Genomic DNA, 26,758 nt, shown 5'->3' on the forward strand with positions numbered 1-26,758 from the left:
GGACTGGCAGGGGAAGAAGGACCTTGCACTTGGATTTAGGAGAACTGAACTATGTTGTGAAAAAAACTTCGGGTTTATGTTGTTTGGGTTTCGTTCATTTTTTCCATTCTTCAGTTCTGGTTGGGGTTAGGTCGGTCTACAGTGCTTTGTTAAGGGAGGAGGGGTGGGTCTCTGCATTCAGACCTTGGGAGGGATTGTTTGTTTGTTTTTACTTCTTGCTTTGTTTTGACTGCTTGCACTAAGCGTAGGACGCTAGGCGCCATGGGTGGGGGCTGCCAGGCTAGCTGGGCGGGCTAGTTCATGGAAGCAAAGTGGGGGGTGAGCTGAAGATCGATGTGGGGAGGGGGGGGGGGGTGCATTGGGAGGGTGAGTGGGAGTCGGGGGGGTTGGGCGGCGGGGGGGGATTATACTGCTGATGGGGCGGGACTTTCAAAGTGAAGGAGGAGAGAGATGATGACGGTAGTTGCCCGAGGACGGGCCGGGCAGGCGCGGGACAAGGGCCGCAGACTGGCCGAGGAGAGGTTATAGTTGATCGGCAGGGGAGGGGGGTGGGGTGCCCCCTGACCAGGCTGGTCACGTGGAACATTCGGGGACTGAATGGGCCAGTCAAAAGGGCCCGTGTGTTCGCGCACTTGAGGCAACTGAAGGCAGACGTGGCCATGTTGCAGGAGACACATCTCTAGGTGGGGGACCAGATTAGGTTAAGGAAGGGATGGGTTGGGCAGGTGTTCCATTCGGGATTAGATTTTAAAACAAGGGGGTGGCGATCTTGGTTCATAAGCGGGTGGCATTCGAGGTGGGGAATATGGATGCGGACCCAGGGGCTAGATATGTTATGGTTAGTGGGAAGCTGGAGAGAAGGGCTGTGGTATTGGTAAATATATATGCCCCGAACTGGGATGACTTTGAGTTTGTTAGCAGGGTACTAGGGAAGATTCCGGACCTAGATTCGCATCGACTGATTATGGGGGGAGATTTCAATACGCTCCTGGATCCAAGGCTGGACCGGTTGAGTTCTAGGTCTGGGAAGACATTAGCTATGGCAAAGGAGCTTCGGGGGTTCATAGAGCGCATGGAGGGGGGGTGTTTCATGGAGATTTGGGAGGCCAAGGAGTAAGGAGTTTTCATTCTACTCCCATGTGCATAAGGTGTACTCCCGGTTAGACTACTTTGTGATGGACAAAACGCTGCTGGCGGAGGTGGTGGATGCTGAATATTCAGCAATTGTGGTGTCAGACTATGCCCCGCACTAGGTGGACTTGCAAGTCAGCAAAGGAAAGGCCCAGTGGCCGCAATGGAGGTTGGATGTGGGGCTGTTAGCCGAGGAAGAGGCATGTGAGCGGGTGAGGGAGGCCTTTCGGGGCTATATAAAGATCAATGACATGGGTAAGGTTTCGGCCAGGGTGGTTTGGGAGGCACTGAAGGCGGTTATTAGGGGGGAACTTATCTCAATTCGGGCCCATAAGGAGAAGGCTGAGCTGGCTGAGTTGGACAGACTGGTAGGCGAAATATTACAGGTGGACAGGAGATACGGGGAGCCTCTGGATGACAGGCTTTTGAAGAAGTGTCAGAGATTACAGCTGGAATTTGGGCTCCTGTCCGCAGAGGGATAGTTGAGGAGGGTAAAGGGGGCGGTATATGAATATGGGGAAAAAGCCAGCAGGATGTTGGTGCATTGGCTGAGGAAACAGGAGGCAGCAAGAGAGATTAGGAAAGTGAAGGATACAGGGAGGAAGGTGATTCTGGATCCGACGGGGGTGAATGACGTGTTTCGGGAGTTTGATAGAAATTGGAACCCCCAGCCGGGGAAGAGGGTGTGAACTGATTCCGGGTTGGGGCCGATGCAATCAGGTAAAGCCCTGGGACCAGACAGATACCTGGTTGAGTTTTCGAAAAAGTTTTCCGGGCTGTCGGGGCTGCTCCTTGTAAAGGCTTTTAATGAGTTGAAGGAGCTGGGAGTGCTCCCCCCCAACGTTATCGCAGGCATCGATTTTCCTTATTTTGAAGCAGCGTAAGGATCCGGAGAGCTGTGGGTCTTATAGGCCAATCGCCCTGCTAAATGTGGATGCAGAATTGCTGGCAAAGATCTTGGCCATGCGCATAGAGGATTGTGTCCCAGGGGGTAATAGGGGAGGACCAGACGGGATTTGTTAAGGGATGGCACCTGACGTCCAACATTAGGCGGCTCCGAAATGTAATAATGATGCCTGTGGAGGGGCGCGAGGTCGAGGTGGTGGTGGACATTGATGTAGAAAAGACCTTTGATTGGGTGGAGTGGAAGTATTTGTGCGATGTCCAGGGAAGGCTTGGGTTTGGGAAGGGATTTGTGAATTGGGTCCGGTTGCTATATCAGGCACTGGTGGCGAATGTAAGGACAAACCGGGTTTGATCAGAGTATTTTAGTCTGTCGGGGCATGAGACAGGGGTGTCCACTCTCCCCACTACTGTTTGCCCTGGCCAGAGAGTCTTTGGCAATGGCGCTGCGAGCATCGAACATTTGGCGGGGGATAGTGAGAGTGGGGGTGGAACATAGGGTCTCGCTTTATGTGGACGATTTGCTCCTTTATATAACAGACCCATGAGGGGGAATTGCAGGAATTATGGAATTATTTGGAGGAATTTGGCCGGTTCTCAGGTTACAAACTGAATATGGGCAAGAGCGAGGTTTTTGCGACCCAGGCAAGGGGGCAGGAGAGGAGAGTGAGGGACATGCCGTTCAAAGTGGTGGGAGAGAGTTTTAGGTACCTGGGGATTCAAGTGGCAAGGGACTGGGGTGATAGAGTGATAGAGCAGATGAAAGTGGACTTCCGAAGGTGGGACGTGCTCCCCCTGTCTTTGGCCGGGAGGGTATAGATGTGAAAATGACAGTCCTCCCGAGATTGCTGTTCGTCTTTCAGTGTCTTCCAATCTTCATTCCCAAGGCATTTTTAGGAATATGAATGCGGCAATCTCGGGGTTTATGTGGGCTGGGAAAGTCTCGAGGGGGGGGTGGCGCGGGGATGGTGGCTTGGCCCTTCCAAACTTTATTAATTACTACTGGGCGACTAATATATCGATGGTTCGGAAATGGGTAGTGGAGGAGGGGTCAGTTTGGGAGCAGTGGAGGTGTCATCTTGCAAGGGCACGAGTCTGAAGGCTTTGTTAACAGCACTTCTGCTATTCTCGCTGGCTCAGTACTCCACAAGCCCAGTGGTAGTGGCAGCCCTGAGAGTGTAGCGGCAATGGAGGCAGCACATGAGACTGGAGGGGGCGACGGTGTGGTCACCGACCTGTGACAATCACCGGTTCGCTCTGGGGGTGCTGGACGGAGGCTTCAGCAGGTAGCAGCGGGCAGGGATTGAGAATTTTGGGGATCTCTTCATTGTGGAGGGTTTCCCGAGCTTGGAGGAGCTAGAGGAAGAGTTTGAGTTGCCCGTGGGAACGGGTTCCGGTACCTGCAGGTACGGGATTTTATCCAGAGGTAGGTCCCTCGCCTCCCACTAAGGGGACTACAGGATTATGTGATGTCTAAAACAGGGGTTGGGGAGGGGTGGGTCTCGGATATATCTTAGGAACTGATGGAATGGGAAGGGCTCCCAATTGGGGAGGTGAAGAGGAAGTCGGAGGAAGAGCTGGGAAGAGGGTTGGAAGTTGGGTTATGGGAGAAGGCCCTGAGGAGAGTCAATGCATCCTCGTCGTGTGCCAGGCTTAGCCTGATCCAGTTCAAGGTGGTCCACAGGGCTCATATGACTGTGGCCTGGATGAGTAAATTTTCTTGAGGAGGTGGAGGACAGGTGTGGGCGGTGTGGGGAAAGTCCTGCGAACCATGTATATATGTTTTGGGTGTGTCCGAGGCTGAGGGGATTTTGGCAGGGATTTTCAGATGTCATGTCAGAGGCCCTGGAAGGGAGGGTGACGCCGAGTCCAGAGGTGGCAGTGTTTGGAGTGTTGAAAGATCCGGGAGCCCGGGGGGGTGAGAGAGGCCAACGTTTTGGCCTTTGCCTCCCTGGTGGCCCGGAGACGGACTTTGCTGGGATGGAGGGACTCGGAGCCTCCAAAGTCGGGGGTTTGGATCAGTGACATGGCAGGGTTTCTTAGGCTAGAGAAGATTAAGTTTGCCTTAATGGGTTCATATATAGGGGTTTGCTTGGAGGTGGCAGCCGTTCGTCGACTTCTTCAAGGAAAATTGACCATCAGCTGGGGGTGTGGGGGGTGGGATGGGGGGATGGAAAGGGGAGGCATGGAAGTGACGAATAAGGGCAGGGAATCCATTGTATGGGTAGTTCGGGTTTAGGGCTGGGGGGAGTTAGATATGTCATTGTGGGATTTTTGCGTGTGTTGGATCTCCCTATTGTTTAAAATATGAAAATGTTAAAATTATAAATGCCTCAATAAAATATCTTCTAAAAACAAAAGTTTAATTTTACTGATCATTCCCAAGAAACCCATGTACTCATGGCTGACTGATTAACATATTGAAATTGACATCAAATTCTGCTGGGGGGCTATTGCACATGCAGCCAAATGGCAGTAATTCAGTGTCAAAATCAGTGGATTGTAGCATTTGCACTTCTTCAGGACTTCTAAAAAAAATGTATTTTATTCCAAACTTATATAAAAGGTGACAAAACATAAACAATTCGGAGAGCAAACTCCCCAACTCACAACTATACAGTTTGTACAATTTTTTCCCTTTTTCGCAGGTCATTGCCCACATTTCTTACACTCGCCTGCCACCCCTTGGGAAGAACCCACTCATTCTTGCCTCAGTCATATGTACCCTCGGGGTGATTCTCTGAGCCCCGCGCCGGGCCTGAGAATCGCCGCAACCGCGCCACGACTCCCCAACGCCGGCGCGCGATTCTCCGAGGTGCGGAGAATCGGCGGCATTTGCGCCGACGGATGTGGCGCGGCACCGGCCGCGGGACGCTGGATCGGCGGGGCTGCCGATTCTCCGGCCCGGATGGGCCGAGCGGCCGTCCCGATGCGACAGAGACCCGTCGGCGCCGTTCACCCCGGTCCCTGCCGGCGGGAACTCTGCGGGAACGCTTGGGGGGCAGCCTGTGGGGAGGGAGGGGGGCGCCTTCACCGGGGGGGGGACTCCGAAGGGGTCTGGCCCGCGATTGGGGCCCACCGATCGGCGGGCCGGCCTCTCCCCCCCGGGCCTACTTTCCGCCGCGGCCGGCCCCTGAACACCGACTCCATGTTGGGTCGGGGCCAGCAAGCGTAAGAAGTTTCCCGTGCATGCGCAGAATTGAGCTGGCCCAACTGTGCATGCGTGGGTTGGCACGGCACCCATTTGGTGCCGCATAAGGAGGCTGGAGCGGCGTGAACCACTCCAGCGCCATGCTGGCCCCCTGTGGGAGCCAGAGTAGGTCGTGCCCGGGCCCTGTTCGTGTCATCGTGAAACTCAACAGCATTCACGACAGCGCGAACACTTGGCCTCAATATCGGAGAATCGCCTCCCCTGTGTACAACTTTGAGCTGCACCAGGCTCATCCTTGCACATGAGGAGGTCCCATTTACTCTGCGTAGCCCCTTGCTCCACACTCCCCAGTTTATCTCCCTTCCCAGCTCCCCTTCCCACTTCTCCTGCTCACCTCCCTGCTCTCCCAGCCACCCATATATGTATCTGATGCTGCCCTCCCCTTTCACATCTGGAAGAAGCAGTCACTCCAACTGCCTCAGCAACCTGGGAAGCTCTTTCCAAACATTCCACGCAAAGTCTCTTCCCTGCAGATACCTAAACTCACTCCCTCTCAGGAGCTATATCCTCTCCTTCAGTTCCTCTCCTTTCAAACCCCTCTTCCAGGTACAGATCCCTTATCTTAACCAGCACCACCTCTCTCCACTTCCTATACATACCATCTATCCTCTCCGGCTCGAAACCGTAGTTTTCGCACAGTGGCACCAACACCGACATCCCTTCTATCCTGAAATGCCTCCTCAGCTGGCTCCAGACCTTTACTGTGGGCTGCACCACCGGGTTCTCTGCGTATTTACTTGGCGTCATTGTCAATACGCCGTCACCATAGCCCTCAAGCTGGACCTCCTACAGAATTCTTCCTCCAACCTAACCAATTCTGCCCCCTCTCCTTCCCGCCACTGCCTCACCTTCTCCACATTCGCTACCCAGTAATAGTGTAGCAGGTTCGGCAATGCCAACCCTCCCTTCTGCCTCTGTTTCTGTAACAGGGTCCTCTTAACCCTTGGCACCTTCTCTGTCCATACAAATTCTGAGATAATCATATCTAGTTTTTGAAAGAAGGCCTTCTGGTACCAAGATCGGAAGTGTCTGGAATATGAACAGGAACCTGGCAGAATATTCATTTTCACGACTTGGACCATCCCTGCCAGAGTCAGGCGCAATGTGTCCCACCTCTTCAGATCCACCCAGCCTCCTCCACCGGCTTTGTTAGATTCTATTTATGCAGCATCACCCATTCCCTCACCACCTGAATCCCCAGGTATCTAAACCTGTCTCTGGCCACCTCAAATGGCATCCCTCCTAGGCTGGCTCGCCCAGGACACATCCTTCCCGCCACCAACTTTGCCAGCACTTTCATATCCGTATTTAACAGCGATATTGGCCTATACAACCCACATTCCAACAGCTCTTTTCCCTTCTTTGGTATTAATGTGATGGTTGTCTGTGTCATCGTCTCTGGCAGCTCTCCCTTCTCCAATGCCTCATTAAACGCCCCTAAGAGATGTGGCGCCAGGTCCATCGTGAACTTCTGATAGAATTTCACCAGAAACCTGGGGCTTCCTAGACTTCATACCTCTTATACTGTCCAATATCTCCTCTAGCGCCTGCCCCTTCTCTTCCTCCAACTGTGGAAACTCCAGTTCATCTAAATATCGTCCCATGTCCCCCTCTTCACCCCCAGGTCCGCCCTGTACAGCTCCTTGTAATAAGCCCTGTTTTGTTATGCTCTTGTCGTAGCATAAGCTGCTTCCTCGATGTGCACTCTGACAAAGGAAGGTTCAGACTTGGAGATAGCTTGAACACGTTTATTAAACTATTAACAATTCTCCTACTTGGATTCAACGCGACTGTTAACCCTGGTATAGCTACTCAGACTGACGAACCAATCTGCTACAATCCATGTGGCGGGAGTGATGTTCAATCAACCTTATGTCTGTACTCACTGAGAGTCTCCACTGGAAAGAGGTTGAGCATGTATGATGTGTCCTTTTATATGGGTTGGTGTAATGACCTCCTGTGGTAGTGTCACCTCTGTGTATCGGGACTGCCCATTGGTCGTGTCCTATCTTACTGACCTATTGGTTAACTGTCTGTGTGTCTTGTCTCTGGTGTTCCCTCTAGTGTCTAGCTAGGTGTAGTGTATGTACATTAACCCTTTGTGTACTTACAGTGATGTATATCACCACACCCCCCCTTTTTTCGTGTTACATATTTTCTGTACAGTGTTAAAGAAAATTGAACAAACTAGGTAGATGAGTGATACTCTGTACAAGTTATGATAACAGTGATCATTAAACAATAAGTCTAAATCATATGCATGAGTCCAAAGTTCATTAATTATTATGGTCGAGTGGCTTTCTTGTTTGGTTGGTGAGTTGGTGATGTTAATGGTGGCATTGCATTGTAAACGACATCAGTGTCCCTGTGCTGAAGGAACCAAGAAGTGGTCAAATCACTTCGTTGTCGGATTTGGACTCTTTTTTTTTTCTTTTGATGCTTGTGGTGGTAATTCTTGATGGCATCTGTCCTGAAAGCCAGGTTGCCTGTTGGTAGTGCAGCAAACGTGAATTGGTAAGATGCATCATCCTGCCATGGCATGTCATTGTATTGAGCTGAGCAGTAACAGTGTCCCTCATTTGCAGAGTTGTACCATGTTGTACCAGTCGTAGTTACATTGGTGTTTTTGTTGTGCTTGTTGTCGACGTTGTTGCCTTTGGTACGCTGCTTGCTGTTGTCTTTGATGTTGTTGTGTTTGTTGGTTTTGTTGTCGTGTTTGCTGCACTCAAGGACCACACTCTGTGGATAATACGAGTCCTTCACACAGTTACTCGTGTCAGCGTGCTTTGCGGCATCTGCTGTTTCCTTGAGCGCGCCGTCACTGAGTTCGTGGCGCTCTCCGTCTGGAGTCATGTCCGGCTTACTTGAATCAGCTTTGGCTTGTCGATACTCTCCGTCTGGAGTCTGGACTGTTTCACCGGAATCAGTTTTGGTGTCTCGACGCTCCCCGTCCGGAGTCATTGCAGGTTCATTTGAGTCAGCTGAGATTTCTTGGTGCTCCCCGTCCGGAGTCATTTCAGGTTCACTTGCATCTTCTGAGGTTTCGTGACACTCCCCGTCCGGAGTCAAAACATTCAGGAATGCACTTGCTTCTGGAGAGGCTCAAGCGAATGAGGTTTGAAGTAACGTGGTGTCACCGGAGTCACCAGTAGTCTCACTGTGATTGTCGAGTGCCTCTGTACATCTAGCTGAGGTCTGTCACATTGCACATCTGGTATGGGAAGTGGGATGCTGTTGTCACTTGTCACACATACAGTGGGTAGAGCCTCAGTGTCTTCTTGTTTTTCACTTGAGTTGGGTAGACTGTCAGAGTCTTCTTCTGGTGGCTCAAATAATCTGGGTGGACTGTCATAGTCTGCTTGCTGTACACTTGAGTGTGGCAGACTGTCATAGTCTTTCTGTTGTTCACTTGAGCGTGGCAGACTTGCATCGTCTGCTGCTGGTTGCTCAGAGGAAGTTGCTAGACCCTCATGGTCTTGTTCATGCAAGGACTGCGCTTCGGAGTCTTGCATTGCTTCTATCGTGGAGGCTGTCCACGAGCTCACTGTGGAGGCTTGAGTCACTCCCTCTGTGGAGTCTTGCAGCGTTCCTTGTGTGGAATCGTGCATTGGTCTCTCTGTGGAAACTGTCATCACTTCTTGTTCATGCAAGGACTGCACTCTGGAGTCTTGCGTTGCTTCTATCGTGGAGTCTGTCCACGAGTTCTCTGTGGAGGCTTGTGTCACTCGAGTCACTTCTTATTCATGCAAGGACAGTGCTGTGGAGTATTGCGTTGCTTCTATCGTGGAGTCTGTCCATGAGCTTGCTGTGGAGGCTTATGTCACTGGAATCACTTCTTGTGTGGAGACGTGCAGTTGTCTCGCTGTGGAGTCTTTCATCGCTTTCTGTATGGAGGCTGGGACCCTTTGTGGTGCGTGGACCACTCTGTGTGGAGTCGGGGACCCTTCGCGGTGCGTGGACCACTCTCTGTGTAGCAGCAGGCTGCACTCTGTGGGCTTGTTCCGCTCTCTGTCTCTTGGTGTCAGGGCGCAGCATAATCCTGCACTCACGAGTCGGGATGTCATATCTGCTGGGCTCAAGATCCTTAAATCCGAAGAACTCGTCGTCGGGGTCGTCAATGTGCAACACATCTAGTTGCGGTTCGGATTTGGTACTGGGGTAGCCTCCCAAGGTGAAAGCTTCGTCTGAGTCGTAGTCTTCTAGGACCATGGGCAGTATTCTCCTCTACCCGGCGGGGCGGGGGGTTCCGGTGTAATTGAGTGGCGGGAACTACTTCGGCGTCGGGCCGCCCCAGAGGTGCAGAAGTCTCCACGCCTTTAGGGGCCAAGCCCTCACCATGAGGGGCTAGGCCCGCGCCAGAGCAGTTTCCGCTCCACCGGCTGGTGGAAAGGCCTTTGGCGCCACGCCAGCCAGGGCCGAAAGGTCTTTGCCGGGCGACGCGGATCGGCGCATGCGCGGGAGCGTCAGCGGCTGCTAACGTCATCCCCGCACATGCGCAGGGAAGGGGGTCTCTTCCGCCTCTGGCATAGTGAAGACCATGGCGAAGGCTGAAGAAAAAGAGTGCCCCCACGGCACAGCCCGCCCGCAGATCGGTGGGCCCCGATCGCGGGCTAGGCCACCATGGGGGCACCCCCCGGGGCCAGATCGCCCTGCGCCCCCCCCAGGACCCCGGAGCTTGCTCGCGCCGCCTTGTCCTGCCATTCAAAATGTGGTTTAATCCACGCTGGCGGGACAGGCATTCCAGCAGTGGGACTTCGGCCCATTGCGGGCTGGAGAATCGACGAGGATGGGCCCGCCGACCGGCGCAGTGCGATTCCCGCCCCCGCCGACCGGTGAGGTGCGATTCCCGCCCCCGCCGAATCTCTGGTGGCGGAGACTTCGGGACACGGCGGGGGCGGGATTCACGCCAGCCCCAGGCGATTCTCCGACCTGGCGGGGGGTCGGAGAATCCCGCCCCATATCATCACGTTTTGTGTCGGAGCTGGCATTGGACTCGTGATGTCCAAAGAAGAATTCAAGGTCTGAGTCATAGTCTTCAAGACTGTATCATCTCTTTGGGCGGAGCTAACTGCTTGTTGCAGGGTTCTGCGGAGGTTACTTTCAGCTACTGGTCGAATTTCCGGCATTGTGCTGTCGTTCCAGATGAAAGAATCTGGTTTTGAGGCTTTAATTTTTTTTTTTCATGTTTTGGGACATTTCCCCTTTATGGTCCGGGGCCTCTGACATCTTGACGCGGGTGACATAGTGCGCAGGAAACGATTGCGCATGCGCAGATCGCTGGTCCTTTACTTGAGGCCTTTTTTTGCAATTGCACATGCGCGGCCTCTCGTGCACGCGCAAACGGACCTTCCCGTTCTGTGCGCTCTTCTTGCAACTGCACATGTGCAGCACCTTTTCCAAGATGGCTGCAATTGAAAACTGCCATTCGTTGCTGCAAGCCTACCTCGTGGTGAGTTTTGCCGCCTCTTTTACCTTTTCTTCTTGTATGTTCCTCGCAGAGTTCTTGGAATTTGTCCAGGACTGCCTGGAAATCGCTCTTGTTTTGCCCCTTTGCCCCTTTGAGTATTTGAAGGTCTAGAAAATTTCAGCTGCTTCTGGACCCGTGATGGTAAATAGAAGCTTTATTTTTTCTGCATCCGCCACGCCATCTAAGTCAGACGCTACCAGGTAGATCTCAAATCTCTGCCTGAACCAGTTTTCACTGAGATTGCCTTGGTACCTGAGGGGCTGTGGAACCGGAATCCCGAACATCTTGCCTGGGCGTTGTTGCTGGTTGTCACTGTGTTGTTGAGTTGAGCTATATGGATTTAATAGTTCACTCCTGGAACCATGTTTTGTTATGCCCTTGTCGTAGCATAAGCTGCTTCCTTGATGTGCACTCTGACAAAGGAAGGTTCAGACTTGGAGATAGCTTTAACATGTTTATTAAACTATTAACAATTCTCCTACTTGGATTCGGCGCTACTGTTAACCCTGGTATAGCTACTCAGACTGACGAACCAGTCTGCTACAATCTATGTGGTGGGAGTGATATTCAATCAACCCTGTGTCTATACTCATTGAGAGTCTCCACTGGAAAGAGGCTGAGCATGTGCGATGTGTCCTTTTATATGGGTTGGTGTAATGCCCTCCTGTGGTAGTATCACCTTTGTGTGTATCGTGACTGCCCATTGGTCGTGTCCTATCTTACTGACCTATTCGTTGACTGTCTTCATGTCTCTGGTGTTCCCTCTAGTGTCTAGCTAGGTGTAGTGTATGTACATAAACCCTTTGTGTACTTACAGTGATGTATATCACCACAAGCCTAAACGCCTCATTTATCTTCCCCGGCTTCGACACCCCATCCACTGCCCCAGTCCATATCCTTAATATTTCCCTAGATGTGGTCTGCCTTCGTAGCTGATACGCTAATATTCGATAAAAGCAAATTACTGCGGTTGCTGGAATCAGAAACCAAAGAGAAAATGCTGGAAAATCTCAGCAGGTCTGACAGCATGTAGGGAGGGAAAAGAGCTAACGTTTCGAGTCCAGGTGATCCTTTGTCAACGCTAACATCCGACTCGCCTTCTCCCCGTATTCTTACTGTACCTCCCTTGCCCTACGCAGCTGTCCTATCGCCCTCCCTGTTGTCAACCTATTGAATTGTCCTTGCAATTTTTTCCTCCTCGCCAATCCCTCCATGGTGGGCGCTCTCAAGTACTCCCTATCTGCCTCCACTATCTCGTTCATTAGCCGTTCATATTCCTCTATCCTCGCCCTATCCGCAAGTGCCTTGAACGAGATTATCTCCCCTCGGCCCACCTCTTTTAGCGCTTCCCAAAATGTGGCCGCTGACACCTCCCCGTTTTGGTTCAATTCTACAATCTTTAATTACAGCCTGCACTTTATCATGAAACCCTCTATCTACCAATAACCCTGAGTCGAACTTCCACCCCGGCCTCTGCTCCTGTCCTGATCTAAGCCAAATCTCCAACCAATGGGACGCATGGTCCGAGATTACTATCCCCGCGTACTCTGCCCCCTCCACCCCAACCAAAACCTCCCGGTTCACCACAGAAAGGTTGATTCTTGAATACACCGTATTTACATGTGAGGAAAAGGAATACTCCCTTCCCGCTGGGCTTTTGAAGTGCGGGATCTTGAAGTGCCACGGATCCACCATACCCATCTTTTTCATAAACCTGTCCAGCTCCTTTGCCATTCGTATCCTACCCATTGACCTGGGGCTTGACCTACCTATCCTCAGCTCGAGGACACAACTAAAATCTCTTCCCATAATCAACTGGCACGTGACTAAGTTCAGGATTGATGCCAGCAACCCCTTCATAAAACCTGCGTCATCCCAATTCGATGCATATACATTCACCAGTACCACCGGCGTTTCCTCCAATACCCCATTCACCATCACATATCCCCCACCTGGGTAACTCACTTCCTCCGCGCTCACAAATGCTGTTTTCTTGCTCATCAAAATGGCCACCCCCGCAACTTTGAATAAAATCCCCGAGTGGAAAACTTGTCCCACCCATCCCTTTCTTAGCCTGACCTGGTCCTTCACGAGGATGTGCGTCTCCTGCAGAAAGACCGCCGCTGCTTTTAAACTGATTAGGTACACAAAGACCCGACTGATTAGGTACGCAAAGACCCAAGATCTTTTCACCAGTCCATCAGCACGTTCCATGTTATCAGCCGTACTGGGGGCTTACGCCTCCATTCCCTTCTAGCATCTGCCATCTTCCGCTTTGGCTCTATCCGCATTAATTTCACCCTGTAGCTGGCCCATCCAAGGTGGCCCCTTTCTCCGCCCCTGACCGTGTTTCTTCTCCAACCTCGCCGCGTCGCATCTCCCTCCCTCTCCCTCCTGCTCCCACCTCTCTCGGCCTTCTCCCTCACCTCACTTCTGTTCACCAGCGTTGCCTGCCAGTGTAGCAACTCCTGTCCAAAGGCTCCTCCTACTGACCCCCTCACCCCCCACGTCTTTGTTCTGTGAAGAAGGCTTCCTGCTGACCTCCCCCTGCCCCACCCAATCAAAGACTCATCTCGAACCACAGGTTACCTTCTTCAAAAACAAACAAAAAGAAAAAACACAGCCACAGGCAAGTGTGTGTGTCTGTGTGTGTGTGTGTGTGTGGGAGGGGGGGGGGGAGACAGTTGTTTCCTTACAAACATTTCACCCCTGCTACCCTTTGTCAATCCAATAGAAAAAAAGAACATAACCCCTCTGCGTCAGAGGAAAAGGAAAAAAAAACTCCCTCCAACCCCTACTCTACCCGCATTCTCCATTATTCCAGAGTGCCAGCACCTCCGTCTCTCATGATTGTTCAGTTCTCCTTGATAAAGTCGCTTCTGGGGTCTCAAAATAATATTTCCGGGCCTTATAAGTCACCCATAGTTTGGCTGGGGCGAGCACCCCAAGCCTGATCTGCCATTGATATAACACCACTTTGGCCCTGTTGATCCCCGCATGCCGTTTTGTCAATTCAGCTCCAATGTCCTTGTATATTCGGACCTCATTCCCCTCCGATTCGCAGTTCCGCTTCTCCCTGGCCCACTGCAAGATCTTTTCTTTCTCCACAAACTTGTGGAGCGAGATTCTCCGACCCCCCGCCGGGTCGGAGAATCGCGGGGGCTGGCGTGAATCCCGCCCCCGCCAGTTGCCGAAGTCTCCGGCACCGGATATTCGGCGGGGGCGGGAATCGCGTCGCGCCGGTTGGCGGGCCCCCCCGAAATTCCGGAGAATTTCGCCCGTGGAGTCTCATGAACACCGCTTGCGGCAGCTGCCCAGCTCGAGGCTTTTGCCTCAGAGACCTGTGCGCTCTGACCACCTCAGGGGCCTTGTCCAGCACCCTCTCCGCCACCAGCCCCGCCAACATCCTCGAAACAAACTTTGTTGCACTCGCACCGTCCACTCCTTCAGGCAGACCAACTATTCGCAGATTCTGCCTCCTTGACCTGTTTTCCTGCTCCTCCACCTTTGCTCTCAACGTCTTGCAAAGGTCTCCTAAGAGCCCCACCTCCGCCTCCAGTGCCACCACTCGATCGCTGTGTTCGGAGATCACCCTCTCGATCTCTCAGATCTGCGACCGCTGAGCCTCCAGACATTTTTCCACCCTCTCCATCAAACCCTTCAGGTAGCCACAGCCCCTTCGATGGCCTTCGATCGATCCTCCTGCATCTCCTTCCTCTACTGGCAGAACTATTCCTTGATGAAGGCCATCAACTGTCCAATCTGGGGCTTTCTAACTTACACTGAACCTTCCCTCTCCGCCAACTTTCCATTAGCTGCTACGCTACAGATAGCTTCCAACTCATTGGCCAGATCTTTCACCTTCTTCTGCCGAGTTTGGTAACCAACAGACATGCCACACCCCGGGGGAACTTCTCCTCTGACCTTCAGTTACACTTTTCCGTCGAAGTTACACCCAGTTTCAGGGAAAAAGAGCTCTTTTCTAGAGCTGCCCTGTGTGCGACCACTCACACCATGGCTGCCACAGGAAATCCACTTTTTCAAGACTTAACACCCATCGCATCCAAACCCAAATCCATGATAAAATTTCCCCCCCTGTGTACACCACACTACTACTCATAGTTTTTCAGCGCCTCTCTCACCTCCTTCGGTGTTTCTGCTTCATATTAACCACCTTCTCATTCACCTCAGTTCCACCTGGCACTGCTGTCCACATCTGGTTCACACTAACACTTTTCCTACTCCTCAGCTTCCTCACCACCACCACCGCCAACCGCCACCACCACCACCGCCACCACCACCACCACCACCACCACCGCCACCACCACCGCCACCACCACCACCACCACCGCCGCCACCGCCAACCGCCACCACCACCACCACCACCGCCACCACCACCACCACCGCCACCACCACCACCGCCGCCGCCGCCACCGCCGCCATCGCCACCGCCACCACCACCACCACCACAACAACAATAACAAACTGGACCCATTTTTCCAAGCTCACATTGGTAGCTTCCTTCCTCCTTCAAGCCTTTTAATTGAAGCTGGCATTATTCTGTCCTCCCCCCTTCACAGCCATCCTTTTCCCACCTTTCCTCTTCCTTACGTTTCTTCGGATTTCTCTCTTCCTTGATTTCCACTCCTATCCGAGTCTGTTGTCTTGCTGCTACATTTCAAACCATATATCTTTCTCCTTATTGCCACTGAATGACAATGATTGTGATCTTGGTGCCTGCATACTTTAGGCACGTCTGACTGTTTTCACAAGATTCTGTGTATTACATATTGTACTATGAGAAGAATAAGTTAAATTGAGCACATCCAATGCCCATTTCTGACACATATTGGGAGAAAATATTGCTTTCCAATGAGAAAACAATACACAATTGAAATTATAATGTTATACTATGAAACATAAAGAAATCTCATCTGGAACTAAGGTTTTCTTCTTTATTTTCTTAATTCTAGTCTACAACTTGGAGACGTGATTCAAAAGATGCAGGGATGGTTGTTGGCGCTATTTAAGATGATAATCCACATGGACACCAAACTCACACAGCAGGTAAACCACGGGTATATGCTCAATTAAGGAAGAAATACTGCAGAGGGACTCAATCATTGAGGAGATTAGCTACAGTGTTGTCCTTGGGGTGAAGAGTCTTATCACAGGAAAAGGGAATCTGCAGATTCTGACCAGAAGCAAGAAGGTTGGTTTTAAATGCATAGGGCTGAACTCTCCATTTCTGAGGCGAAGTGTTGACTCCGACGCAGGATTCGTGGAGTTTTACGACAGCAAAACTGGCGCCGCACCTGGACCGATTCAGCTACTGTAGAGGGGTTAGCATCGACGCCACGTGGAACACAATCAATTCCAATGTGAAACGGTGCAGAATTTGCCGGTTTCAATATTGGCACTCAGAAGGCTGACAAGCTGCAGCCGCATATACACATTTCACTCCCCACACACACCATTCCATGCAGCAAGACGTGCGGCACCTCGCTTCACTGCGTCGAGCTGGAGACCCTCCCGGATGCAGTGGAGGAGAGGCGGTTGACCCTGTACCCCGGCCTGGGAAGGAGGCTGCCAGCCGCCGCCATTCATCATGCCTGGACTCAAGTGGCAGAGGTGGTCAGTGCACCAGTAACACTGCCCAGACCGGCGAGCAGTGCCGGAAAAAACTGCACAACCTCATCAGGGCGGGCAGGGTGAATAGGAAGCATGATGCCCCTGACACCAAACCCCATCTCCCACACCCGTAACCACACACCCCCCCCCTCCCCACCACATGCCGGCACCCATACCAGCCGCTATGGCAGGGTGTCCTGGCTACTGAAGCCACCAGCTACCCACCTATAAACCCCCTGGGCTCTATGCGTCCGACTGTCTAACACTTTGCATTTTCTGTTTCCACCTCCCTTGCCCCACCCAAGAGAAGGCTGCCCATAACCACCAAGAGCGGGAAAAGGCTGGAGGGGGACCGCCCAACTTGTGGCTCTTCACCACGGCAGAGCAGAGGGTCCTGGATGTGGTCGGCCACATCAGCAACGTCGCCGGTTTCACAATTTTTAAGAGCACAATTGAACCACGCCGTTGGGAACTTTGCCCATTGGAGGCGGAGAATCACGGAGGCCCCGGAGAATACCGGGTCAGGACTGCTAATGATATGAAAATGGTGTTCAGTCTACATGCATTCTGGAACGCATTGACGCCACTGTCGAGGTCTCGGAGAATTACGATTTGGCGTCAAATCGGCGCATGCCACGAATTCAGCATTGGAACTATTCTCCGCCCAATCGAGTTTCCCGATTTTGGCATCAGCCAATGGAGAATCCTGCCCATAGTATTTACAATATAGAAACAGACCATTCTGACAATCAGCTCCAACTGGTGGTGCTATTCCAAATCAGCTTCCTCACACCCTTCATCAGCATATCCATGTATTCCTTCTCTCTTGTGATTACCTAACCTCTCCTGAAATGCATCTTTGCTAATTGCCTCAACTATTCATTATCATCATAGATTATCATAGAATTTACAGTGCAGAAGGAGGCCATTCGGCCCATCGAGTCTGCACCGGCTCTTGGAAAGAGCTTATGTTGGTGACTTCAGCACTCTAACTATTCTCAGGTTATACATGTTTCTTCTAAATTACCAATTGAATTTATTAATGACTGTTGTCTAGTTCTTGTCTCCCACCAAGTGGAAATATCCCCACTTCTACCCTATTCGACCTTTTCATAACCTTAAATACCTCTTTTAGATCAAGAGAAAAAAAGTCATAAGCCAGTTCAAATATTCCTGATAGGGATAAATTCTACTGTTGTTCTAGTAAGTGTTCTTTTTTTCACCTTGATCATTACTTCAACATCTTTTTTACAATATGGAGATAAAAACCATTCACAGTACTCCAAATGCAGTCCAACCAAGGATTTTATACAAGTTTGACATGGATTCATTGCTTTTCAACTATATTCCTCTCGAAATGAAACCAGGGGCTGGATTCTCCGATCCCCGACCCCAAAATTGCAGTCGGCGAGGGGGCGGAATATCCCTGATGACGACAGAATCGGGGGCGCCGCAGCTTTGCAATGCTCCGTCCTCTGAAAAGCAGCGTACTCTGCACGCCGTATCCACGGCCTCAAGCTATTGCCCGAGGCCTGCCCCGCAGTGCTCCGTGCCCGACCGGCCGAGTTCCCGACGGTGTGGGGGTCACGTGTGCTCCCGTCGGGAACTCAGCATTGCGGCTGCGGATTCAGTCCAGCGCCGCCACAGTTGGGTATGACCGATCCACGGGCAGCGGGGGCACTAATCGGGGCTGGGGCACTTTTTTTTTGGGGGGGGGGCGTCCAGGTCAGCCAAAGGGGGACGACGACTATTTTTGCGGTCCAGATCCGTGGGCTGCGTCTGCCATGGAGTACGGCGCAGCCACTGCAGGCCACCGCCATGCGCTTTCGCGACCACGGACCCGACAATGCTCCAGGCCGTATCAGCAGCTGGGAGCTCTCTGCTGCTGGTATGCTAGTACCCCCGGAGCAGGGAATCGGTGGCCATTTTGCGCCAATTTTCCTGGCATAAAACACCACCGTTTTCACGCCAGCGTGCGGACTTAGTCTCCCAAACAAAGAATCTACCCCCAGTATTTTATTTGCTAGTTGTAAGTGGTGGAATTCTCCGTTCCTAAGTGTTGATTCCGGGGCAAGAGTCGCGGACTTCTACGACAGCAAAACTGGTGCCACACCTGGACCAATTCAACAGCCGTCGAAGGGCTAGCACTGCACCACGTGAAATACAATCGATTCCAATGAGAAACGGTGTGAGATTCGCAGGATACGCGACCAACACTCAGGAGGCCGACAGCTGCAGCCGCATATACACACTACGCTCCCCACACACCATCCCAGTCAACAAGATGACAGTTGGAGAGTGTCACCCCTTTTACGGAAGCCAAACTTGAGACCCTGCTGGATGCAGTGGAGGAGAGGTGGGTGACCCTGTACCTGTACCCCGGGTGGGAATGAGGCTGCCAGTTTCTGCATTCGCCTTGTCTGGACGCAGGTGGCAGAGGCAGTGAGCGCCGTGAGCAACACGTCCTGACCGGCCAGCAGTGCCAGAAGTAACCGTGACCTTGGAAGCTCGGGCAGGGTGAGTAGGCATCACTGTGCTCCTGACACCAAACCCCATCCCACACACCCGTAACCCCCCCCACCACATGCCGGCACACATACCCGCTGCCATCCAGGCCAACACCGCACGGATGGCGTCTGCAGTGGAGGCTTCGGGGGTGAGGGTTTCGGCTACAAATCAGCATGTCCAAGGCCTGAGGCAACCTGTGCAGGCGGTGGCCAAGACCCAGGACAGGGCTGCCCTCTCATAGGCAGCCATGTGCCAGAGCCACCTGGACATTGCAGCGGTGCTCCTGAGCGTGGCCCATTCATAGCGGACCATGGCTGAGAGCGTTGGTGGCATTGCCCAGCCACTGGCCGACATGGCGCAGACACAGAGGGAGGTAGCTCAGTCCCTGAGGGAGGTGGCACAGTCACTGGAGGTGGTCGACCCCCTGTACTCCATGGCCCCTGTACTCCATGCGGGTGAGCTTTGTTCAGGGACCACAGTTGAGCCAGCGCTCACCGCTCCAGTGTCTTACCCCCATCCCTCCGCCACCTCAGTGAATCGATGGGACTGTGTGATAGAATGGCCAAGTCGAATGCAAGGATCACCCAGGTGGACAGTGGAACGTGCTACCGTGGGCAGGAGTCAGACATTGTCAAACGATGCGGAGCACTAGAGCTCATCACAGAGTGGGTCATCATCATCCATCGCATGGGCCATACCCGCCGATACTGCCAATATAGTGCGGGAGGCATGTATCACGGCGGAGGTTGCAGGCGGGGGGGGGGGGGGGGGGGGGGGGGGGGGGGGGGGGGTTGGCCGGGTTAGGAATGGGGGGTTATGTGGGGGTGGGATGCGGTGTCTGAGTCACTGGCCAGTTACCACCCCCGTCCCCATGTCTGTGGACCTGGAGGAAATCAGAGCGTCCCGTGCACATTTGCCCTGGCGCACAGTTGAACGGCCTCCCATGCCTGCCTGGGCCTCATGCCCTTTCCACCCACACCTCCCCCGCATCCTCATCAGACGAGGCCTGCCGTTCATCCTCCTCCTCCAGAACGTTGCCAATCTGCTGCACGAGGTTGCGGAGTACGCAGTGGCCGCCACGATGTGGGTGACACTCCCAGCACCATACTGGAGGGTTCCTCCAGAGTGGTCCAGACATCTGAACCGCATCTTCAGGATGCCAAAGCACCATCACACTCCCAGCCGCTGCCTGGGCATTGTTATAGCGGGTCTCCACGTCAGTCTGTGGCCTCCAGATAGGCATCATCAGCCACGACCGCAGGAGCCAACCCCCCAGCTGGGAGTGCGCCAGAAAGAGGCCGGGAATCGTTGAGTGTGCCAGGATGAAGGCATTGTGCACACTGCCCGGGTATTGGGTGCAGACATATATGATTCACATCTGATAGTCGCACACCATCTGTATGTTCATTGGGTGGACCCCCTTGCAGTTAGTGAAGAGCGGCCTGTCATCTGCAGGTGCCCATAGAGCGACAGATATGTTGCACTGTACCCCTGCTCAGCCGGAGCCTTCGACATCATGCCAGGTTCGGCAAGTCCTCGAATGACATGCATTACTGGTACACACGAGGCCTCATGCAGCGCCTCCTTTGCACCCCCTCCTCGACCTGTCGGGCAGCCAGTGTGAAACTGGCGCCCGCCATGATTTTGGCGTCAGAACCAATTCTCCACCCAATTCCGTTTCCCGATTCCAGCGACAGCCAATGGAGAATCCCGGCCAAGGTCTTATTAACTTTCATCAAGACTTTTAGTGATTTATTTGTGGGTCTATGCTCCAGATCCATCTGCTTTGGACACTTAGGGTGGAATTTTAATCTGCAAGGGTGGGTATGTTTGAGGGGCTATGGGTTGGGGCCCAGCATGAGAGGGGTTTAATAGGACATGGGCAGTCCGCTGAGTAAAATAAAGAAACATAGTTTTATTTACAACACAATATATATACTGCCCTGTTCTGGCTAGTGCCTTGCAGGCTGACCTTTTATACAATACAGGTCCCCCGCCCTTAGCGGGGGAGCTTGTACTCTGCAAGGACCATGGGGAAGATAATCAATCGCAACCCGTAGGACCCATGCAAGCTACTACAAGGGGGTTGTTTAATTTCCCCCCAGAATGGTGACATATCTGCGATCTGAAATGGCTCTGCTCACCTCTGCAGTAACTGGCTGCATTTTGGCATGTGCAGGAAATCTTTGTGGGGCATGTCGAGTCTATCATTTGAAAATGTAAGAAGGCAATTAATTCTGAATATAAACCGGCATTTTGGCTTCAACAGCCAGCACATGAATCTCCCAAGCTGTGTGAATCTTGCCTGGGTCAACAAGGCTAGAGCACAATAGTGATTGATTGCTCGATGAAATTGACAGGTTGGAAACCTTTAAAGACTGAAAGAGCACAACTTGAGTCCTTGCCTGGGTGAAAAAGGGAGTAATTTCTGCCATCTTAGACTTTACTCACCTTGATCTGCACTTTGCTTGTGTCAGTCTTCACTGTAGCATGGGAGCAGTTTATGCAACTATACTTTGGATCTTTGACGACCTGCTGCAGAGGCAACACTAGAAGTAACAATAACTGCCTTCTCCTCAGCCACATGCTGTTTCAAAAGAGAACGGACCACTGAGCTCAAATGAGGTGACACTCCAAATACAGGTTATACAGACAGAGGATCAGCTTTGTCAACATGACTGAGCAACAATGCCTCAGGAGACTCAAAGTTTGATAGCAGGTCAATGCTGCTACTTGCAGGATGTCCGGTGGCGGTCATGGAGTGAGTGATCACACATTTGGTGTCTCCTGCTTGAGGTGGAACTGTTTAGTCCTTATCCCCTGATATAGGGGTTGTTTGTTGGTGTGAAGTGCATGAACAGTGAGAGATAGAAATTATCCTCCGATAGGGACTGTTTACGGCAGAGGCATAGTGGTATTGTCGCTAGTAATCCAGAGACCCAGGATAATGCTCTGGGGACCCGGGTTCGAATCCCACCATGGAGGTGATGGAATTTAAACTCAATAAAATATCTGGAATTAAAAGTCGAATGATGACCATGAAACCATTGTCGATTGCCATAAAAGCCCATCTGATTCACGAATGTTCTTTAGGGAAATTAATCTGCCATCCTTACCTGGTGATTACATGTGACTCCAGACCCACAGCAATGACTCTTAAAATGCCACTCAGCTAGCGGGCAATTAGGGATGGGCAACAAATGCTGACCTTGACTGCAACGCCCACATCCCATGGAAGAATAAAGAAAAAACAAAATGAGGAGTGCAACAGCATGAGGCAGCAGTCTGGCCAGGAGGACTTCCAAAGTACGACAGAGGGAAAGATGGCAAAGAGCTCTGGGGTGTCGTTGCCTGCCCAGTGGTCTACTGAGCAAGTGGACTTTCTGAATGCCACGTTCCAACAGCAGAGGCAAGAGACCTCGAATGACCTGGCTAAGGTGGCGTGGCCAATCAGGGCGGCTATTGAGAGTGGAGCAAAGGCACAGAGTTCAGCGCTCCAGAAGGTGGAGGAATCAGTGGTGGAGTCAGCATGAATTTATGAAGGGGAAATCATGCGTGACAAATGTGTTAGAATTCTTTGAAGGTGTAACCAGTATAGTTGACAAGGGGGAGCCAGTCGATGTGGTACATTTGGACTTTCAGAAGGCGTTTGACAAAGTCCCGCAAAAGAGATTATTGTGCAAGATTAAAATGCATGGGATTGGTGGAAGTGTATTGAGGTGGATAGAAAACTAGTTGGCAGAGAGGAAACAAAGAGTAGGAATTAATGAGTCCTTTTCAAATTGGCAGGCAGTAACTAGTGGGGAGCCACAGGGATCAATGCTGGGACCCCAGCTATTCACAATATATATTAATGATTTGGATGAGGGAACAAAATGTAATATCTCAAAGTTTGCAGATGATACCAAGTTGGGTGGGAGGGTGAACTGTGACGAGGATGCAGGGATCCTACAGCATGATCTGGACAGGTTGGGCGAGTGGGCAAATCAATGGCAGATGCAGAATAATTTGGATAAGTGTGAGGTTATTCACTTTGGAAGCAAATACAGAAAGGCAGATTACTACCTGAATGGTTGTAAATTAGGAGAGGGAAGTGTGCAGCGGGATCTGGGTGTCCTTGTGTATCAGGCGCTGAAGGTAAGCATGCAGGTGCTGTAGGCGGTAAAGAAGGCTAATGGTATGTTAGCCTTCATTGCAAGAGGTTTCGAGTACAGAGCAGGGATGTGTTGCTGCAATTGTACATTGCCTTGGTGAGGCCACACTTGGAGTATTGTGTGCAGTTTTGGTCTCCTTTTCTGAGGAAGGATGGTCTTGTTCTCGAGGGAGTGCAGCAAAGGTTTACCAGACTGATTTCAGTGATGGCGGGACTGTCATATGAGGAGAGATTGACTAGGTTAAGATTGTTCTCGTTGAAGTTCAGAAGAATGAGGGGGGATCTCATAGACACATATAAAATTCTGACAGAACTAGACTGGGTAGATGCAGGGAAGATGTGCTCAATGATGGGTGTGTCCAGAATCAGGGGTCACAGTTTGAGGATTCAGGGTAAACTATTTCGGACAGAGATGAGGAGACATTTCTTCACCCAAAGAGTGGTGAGCCTGTGGAATTCATTACCACAGGAGGTAGTTGATGCTAAAACATTTAATATATTCAAGAGGCGGCTAGATATAGCACTTGGGTAGAATGGGATGAAAGGCTATGGGGAAAAAGCAGGATTAGGCTATTGAGTTGGATGATCAGCCATGAGCGTGATAAATGGTGGAGTAGACTCGAAGGACCGAAAGGCCCCCTCCTGCTCCTATCTTCTATGTATCTATGTATCATGAGGGCCAGTTAGCCTCGCTGGAGGCAGAGATGGTGTTCGTGGCAGAGGGCCAGAAGCAGCTGAGGGAGAAGGTGGAGGACCTGGAGAATCGCTCCACGAGGCAGAATCTTGGATTGTGGAGCTGCCTGAAGGGATTGAGGGACCGCAGGCCACAAAGTATGCGGCAATATGTTCGAGAAGTTGGTGGGAGTCTTTGTTCAAGCTCCCAAGGTGGATCGAGCACACAGGGTGTTGAGGAGGAGGCCGAAAGCGGGGGAGCAGCCAAGGGTGATGGGGGTGCAGTTGCATAATTTTCTGGATAAAGGGAAGATTCTGCGGTGGGTGAAGGAGACGAAAGAGTGCACCTGGGAAGGAAATGTGGTGCGTATCTACCAGGACTTGGGTTCGGAGTTGGCCAAGCGGCGGGCGGGCTGGGTTTAATAGAATCAAGGCGGCCCTCTACAAGAAAGGCGTGAAGGTTATGGTATTATGTCCTGCTCATCAGCACCTGAATAAGGAATTCTATTTTGATACACTGGAGGAGGTGAGTAAATTATGAGAGACTATGGACTGGGAAATTTGTTAGGACACTGAACTTTGGAGATGCCAATACGGGGAAGGTGTGTGTGTGTATGCCGGGCAGATTGTTGTATTTACTGTGTTTGGGTGTGGATTGGGTAAGTGCGTTCAATCGTTTTTGGGGAGTTGCAGGTGAGGGGTGGTAGAAGGGAGGGGGTAGGCGGTTGCCTCGAGTGGGGCCACCATGCTAGCAGGCAGGCTAGTTAACGGGAGTGAAGTGGGGGGTTAATCCATGGAGGGAGTGGGGAAAGGGGGGTGGTTGGGTTGTTTTTTTTTGTTTATGGGGTAAGGAGGGGAGTGGGGGCATGCTGACATAGGTGGAGATGGTTTCGCGCAGTTGACATTTTGGGGAGGCCTTGAAGGTGAGGGAGGTATGGGCTTGGGGGACGTGGTTAAAGAGGGCAATGGTTGATCGGGGAGGGGGAACCCCCCAATCCGGTTGATTATGTGGAACGTTTGGGGATTAAATGGACCAATTAAAAGGTCTTGCATTTTTGTGCAATAAAAGAGATTGAAGGTTGACGTGGTGTTTCTTCAGGAGACGCATTCGAAGGTGAGGGACCAGACAAAGTTGAAGAAGGGCTGGGTGGGCAGGTATTTTATTCGGGGTTGGCTATGAAGACAGGAGGGGTAGCAATGTTGATCAACATTTGAGGTGGGGATTATAGTGATGGACCCTGGGGGTAGATTTGTGATTGTGAGTGGGAGGTTGGAGGGGGTGCCCGTGGTGCTGGTGAATGTGTATGCCCCAAATTGAGACGATGTAGAGTTTTTGAGGTGGGTTTTGGCAAAGACCCCGGACTTGGACACGTACTAGCTGATGGGTGGCACGCGAGCACAGTAGGTAGCACTGTTGCTTCACAGCGTCAGGGGTCTGGGTTTGATTCCCGGTTTGGGTCGTTGTCTGTGCGGAATCTGCATGTTCTCCCGTGTCTGTGTGGGATTCCTCCACAAGTGTCGAAAGGCGTACTTGATAGGTGAATTGGACATTCTGAATTCTCTCTCCGTGTACCCGAACAGCCACCGTAGTGTGGTGACTAGGGTATTTTCACAGTAACTTCATTGCAGTGTTAATTTAAGTCTACTTGTGACACTAATAAATATTATTATTATAGGAGGGGGATTTTAATACGGTGCTGGGCCCCAGGTTGGACCGGTCATGTCCCAGGTCCCTGAGTGTGTCGGCCATGGCAACGGAACTGTTGGGGTTTATGGAATGTATGGGAGGGACAGACCCATGGCAGTTTGAGAGGCCTAGGGCGAAGGGGTTTTTGTACTTCTCGAACATCCACTGGGTGTACTCCAGTATTGATTTATTTGTCATGGACAAGGTGCTGTTTACGGGATTGATTGGATTAGAGTGTTCGGCAAGTGCGCTGGCTGATCATGTGCCGCATTGAGTGGAATTTCACGTGGCAATGGGGAGTCCCCAACGACCGCAGTGGAGGTTGGATGTGGGGTTATTGGCGGATAAGGAGGTTTGCGAGAAGATAGGGGTGGCTATCCAGAACTACGTGGAGCAGAACCAGATGGGGGTGGTCGCAGCCTCCACGTTGTGGAAGGTTCTGAAGGTGGGGGTAGTTTATCTCCATACGGGCGCACAAAAAGAAGGTGGAGCGAGCTGAGAGGTTGAGGTTGGTGGAGGCCATTCTGAGAGTTGACCAGAGGTACTCGGCTGCGCCTGAGGAGGTGCTCTTGAAGGAGAGGCAGAAGCTCCATTTGGATTCTGGACTTGTGTCCACGGGAAAGGCAGTGGGGCAACAGCGCAGGGCCAGAGGGGCAGTATATATGAATATGGAAAGAAAGCCAGCAGGATGCTTGTGTATCAGCTGAGGAGGCAGGCGATGGCGAGGGAAATTGTGCAGACAGGAGATTACGAAGGTTTGGTGGTAACAGAGCTGGGAGAGGTGCATGGGGTATTTGAGGTTTTTACTGGAAATTATATAGCTCGGAGCCTCCGGTAGGGGATGGGGACATGAGACAATTTTTAGATGGTGTGGAGTTTCTGAGGGTGGGGGACGCAAAGGTGCAGGGACTGGGTGCTCCGATCGGGCTGCGGCAGGTAGTGGATTGTGTGGGATCGTTGCAGATGGGGAAGGCCCCAGGCTGGATGGGTTCTCAGTCAAGTTCTACAAGAAGTTTGGGTCGAAGCTGGGGTCCCTGTTAGTAGAGATGTATAACAATCAGTGGAAAGGGGAGAGCTCCCTCCCATGCTGTCTCAGGCCTCGATATCGCTCATTTGAAAGAAAGACACTGAGCAGTATGGGTTGTACCGCCCGATTTTGCTGTTGAATGTTGATGCAAAGCTGTTGGCGAAGTTACTGGTGATGCGGATAGAGGATTGTGTGCTGGGATTGATAGGTGAGAACCAGACGGGATTTGGGAAGGGGTGGCAACTGTCAATGAATGTTCGGAGGTTCCTGAATGTAATTATGATGCACTTGGGGGTCGAGAAATTGAAGTATTTGTGGCGATGGACCCAAACAGTGATGAGTCAGAGTACAGGAAGGAGATAAAGAAC

At 51.8% G+C, this 26,758-nt stretch overlaps 1 protein-coding gene across 2 annotated transcripts in view; it reads left to right on the forward strand.

The window, feature by feature from the left end:
* Positions 1-26,758, forward strand: part of axdnd1 (axonemal dynein light chain domain containing 1) — a 486,782-nt gene that overhangs the window by 264,001 nt on the left and 196,023 nt on the right. For both annotated transcript variants that reach the window (XM_072511281.1, XM_072511280.1), the window contains exon 19: positions 15,686-15,779. In XM_072511281.1, the coding sequence (XP_072367382.1) occupies positions 15,686-15,779 (94 nt within the window). The remainder of the gene's footprint in view (positions 1-15,685; positions 15,780-26,758) is intronic.

This window comes from Scyliorhinus torazame, chromosome 7 (assembly GCF_047496885.1).
Source record: "Scyliorhinus torazame isolate Kashiwa2021f chromosome 7, sScyTor2.1, whole genome shotgun sequence".
NCBI classification, from domain to species: domain Eukaryota; kingdom Metazoa; phylum Chordata; class Chondrichthyes; order Carcharhiniformes; family Scyliorhinidae; genus Scyliorhinus; species Scyliorhinus torazame.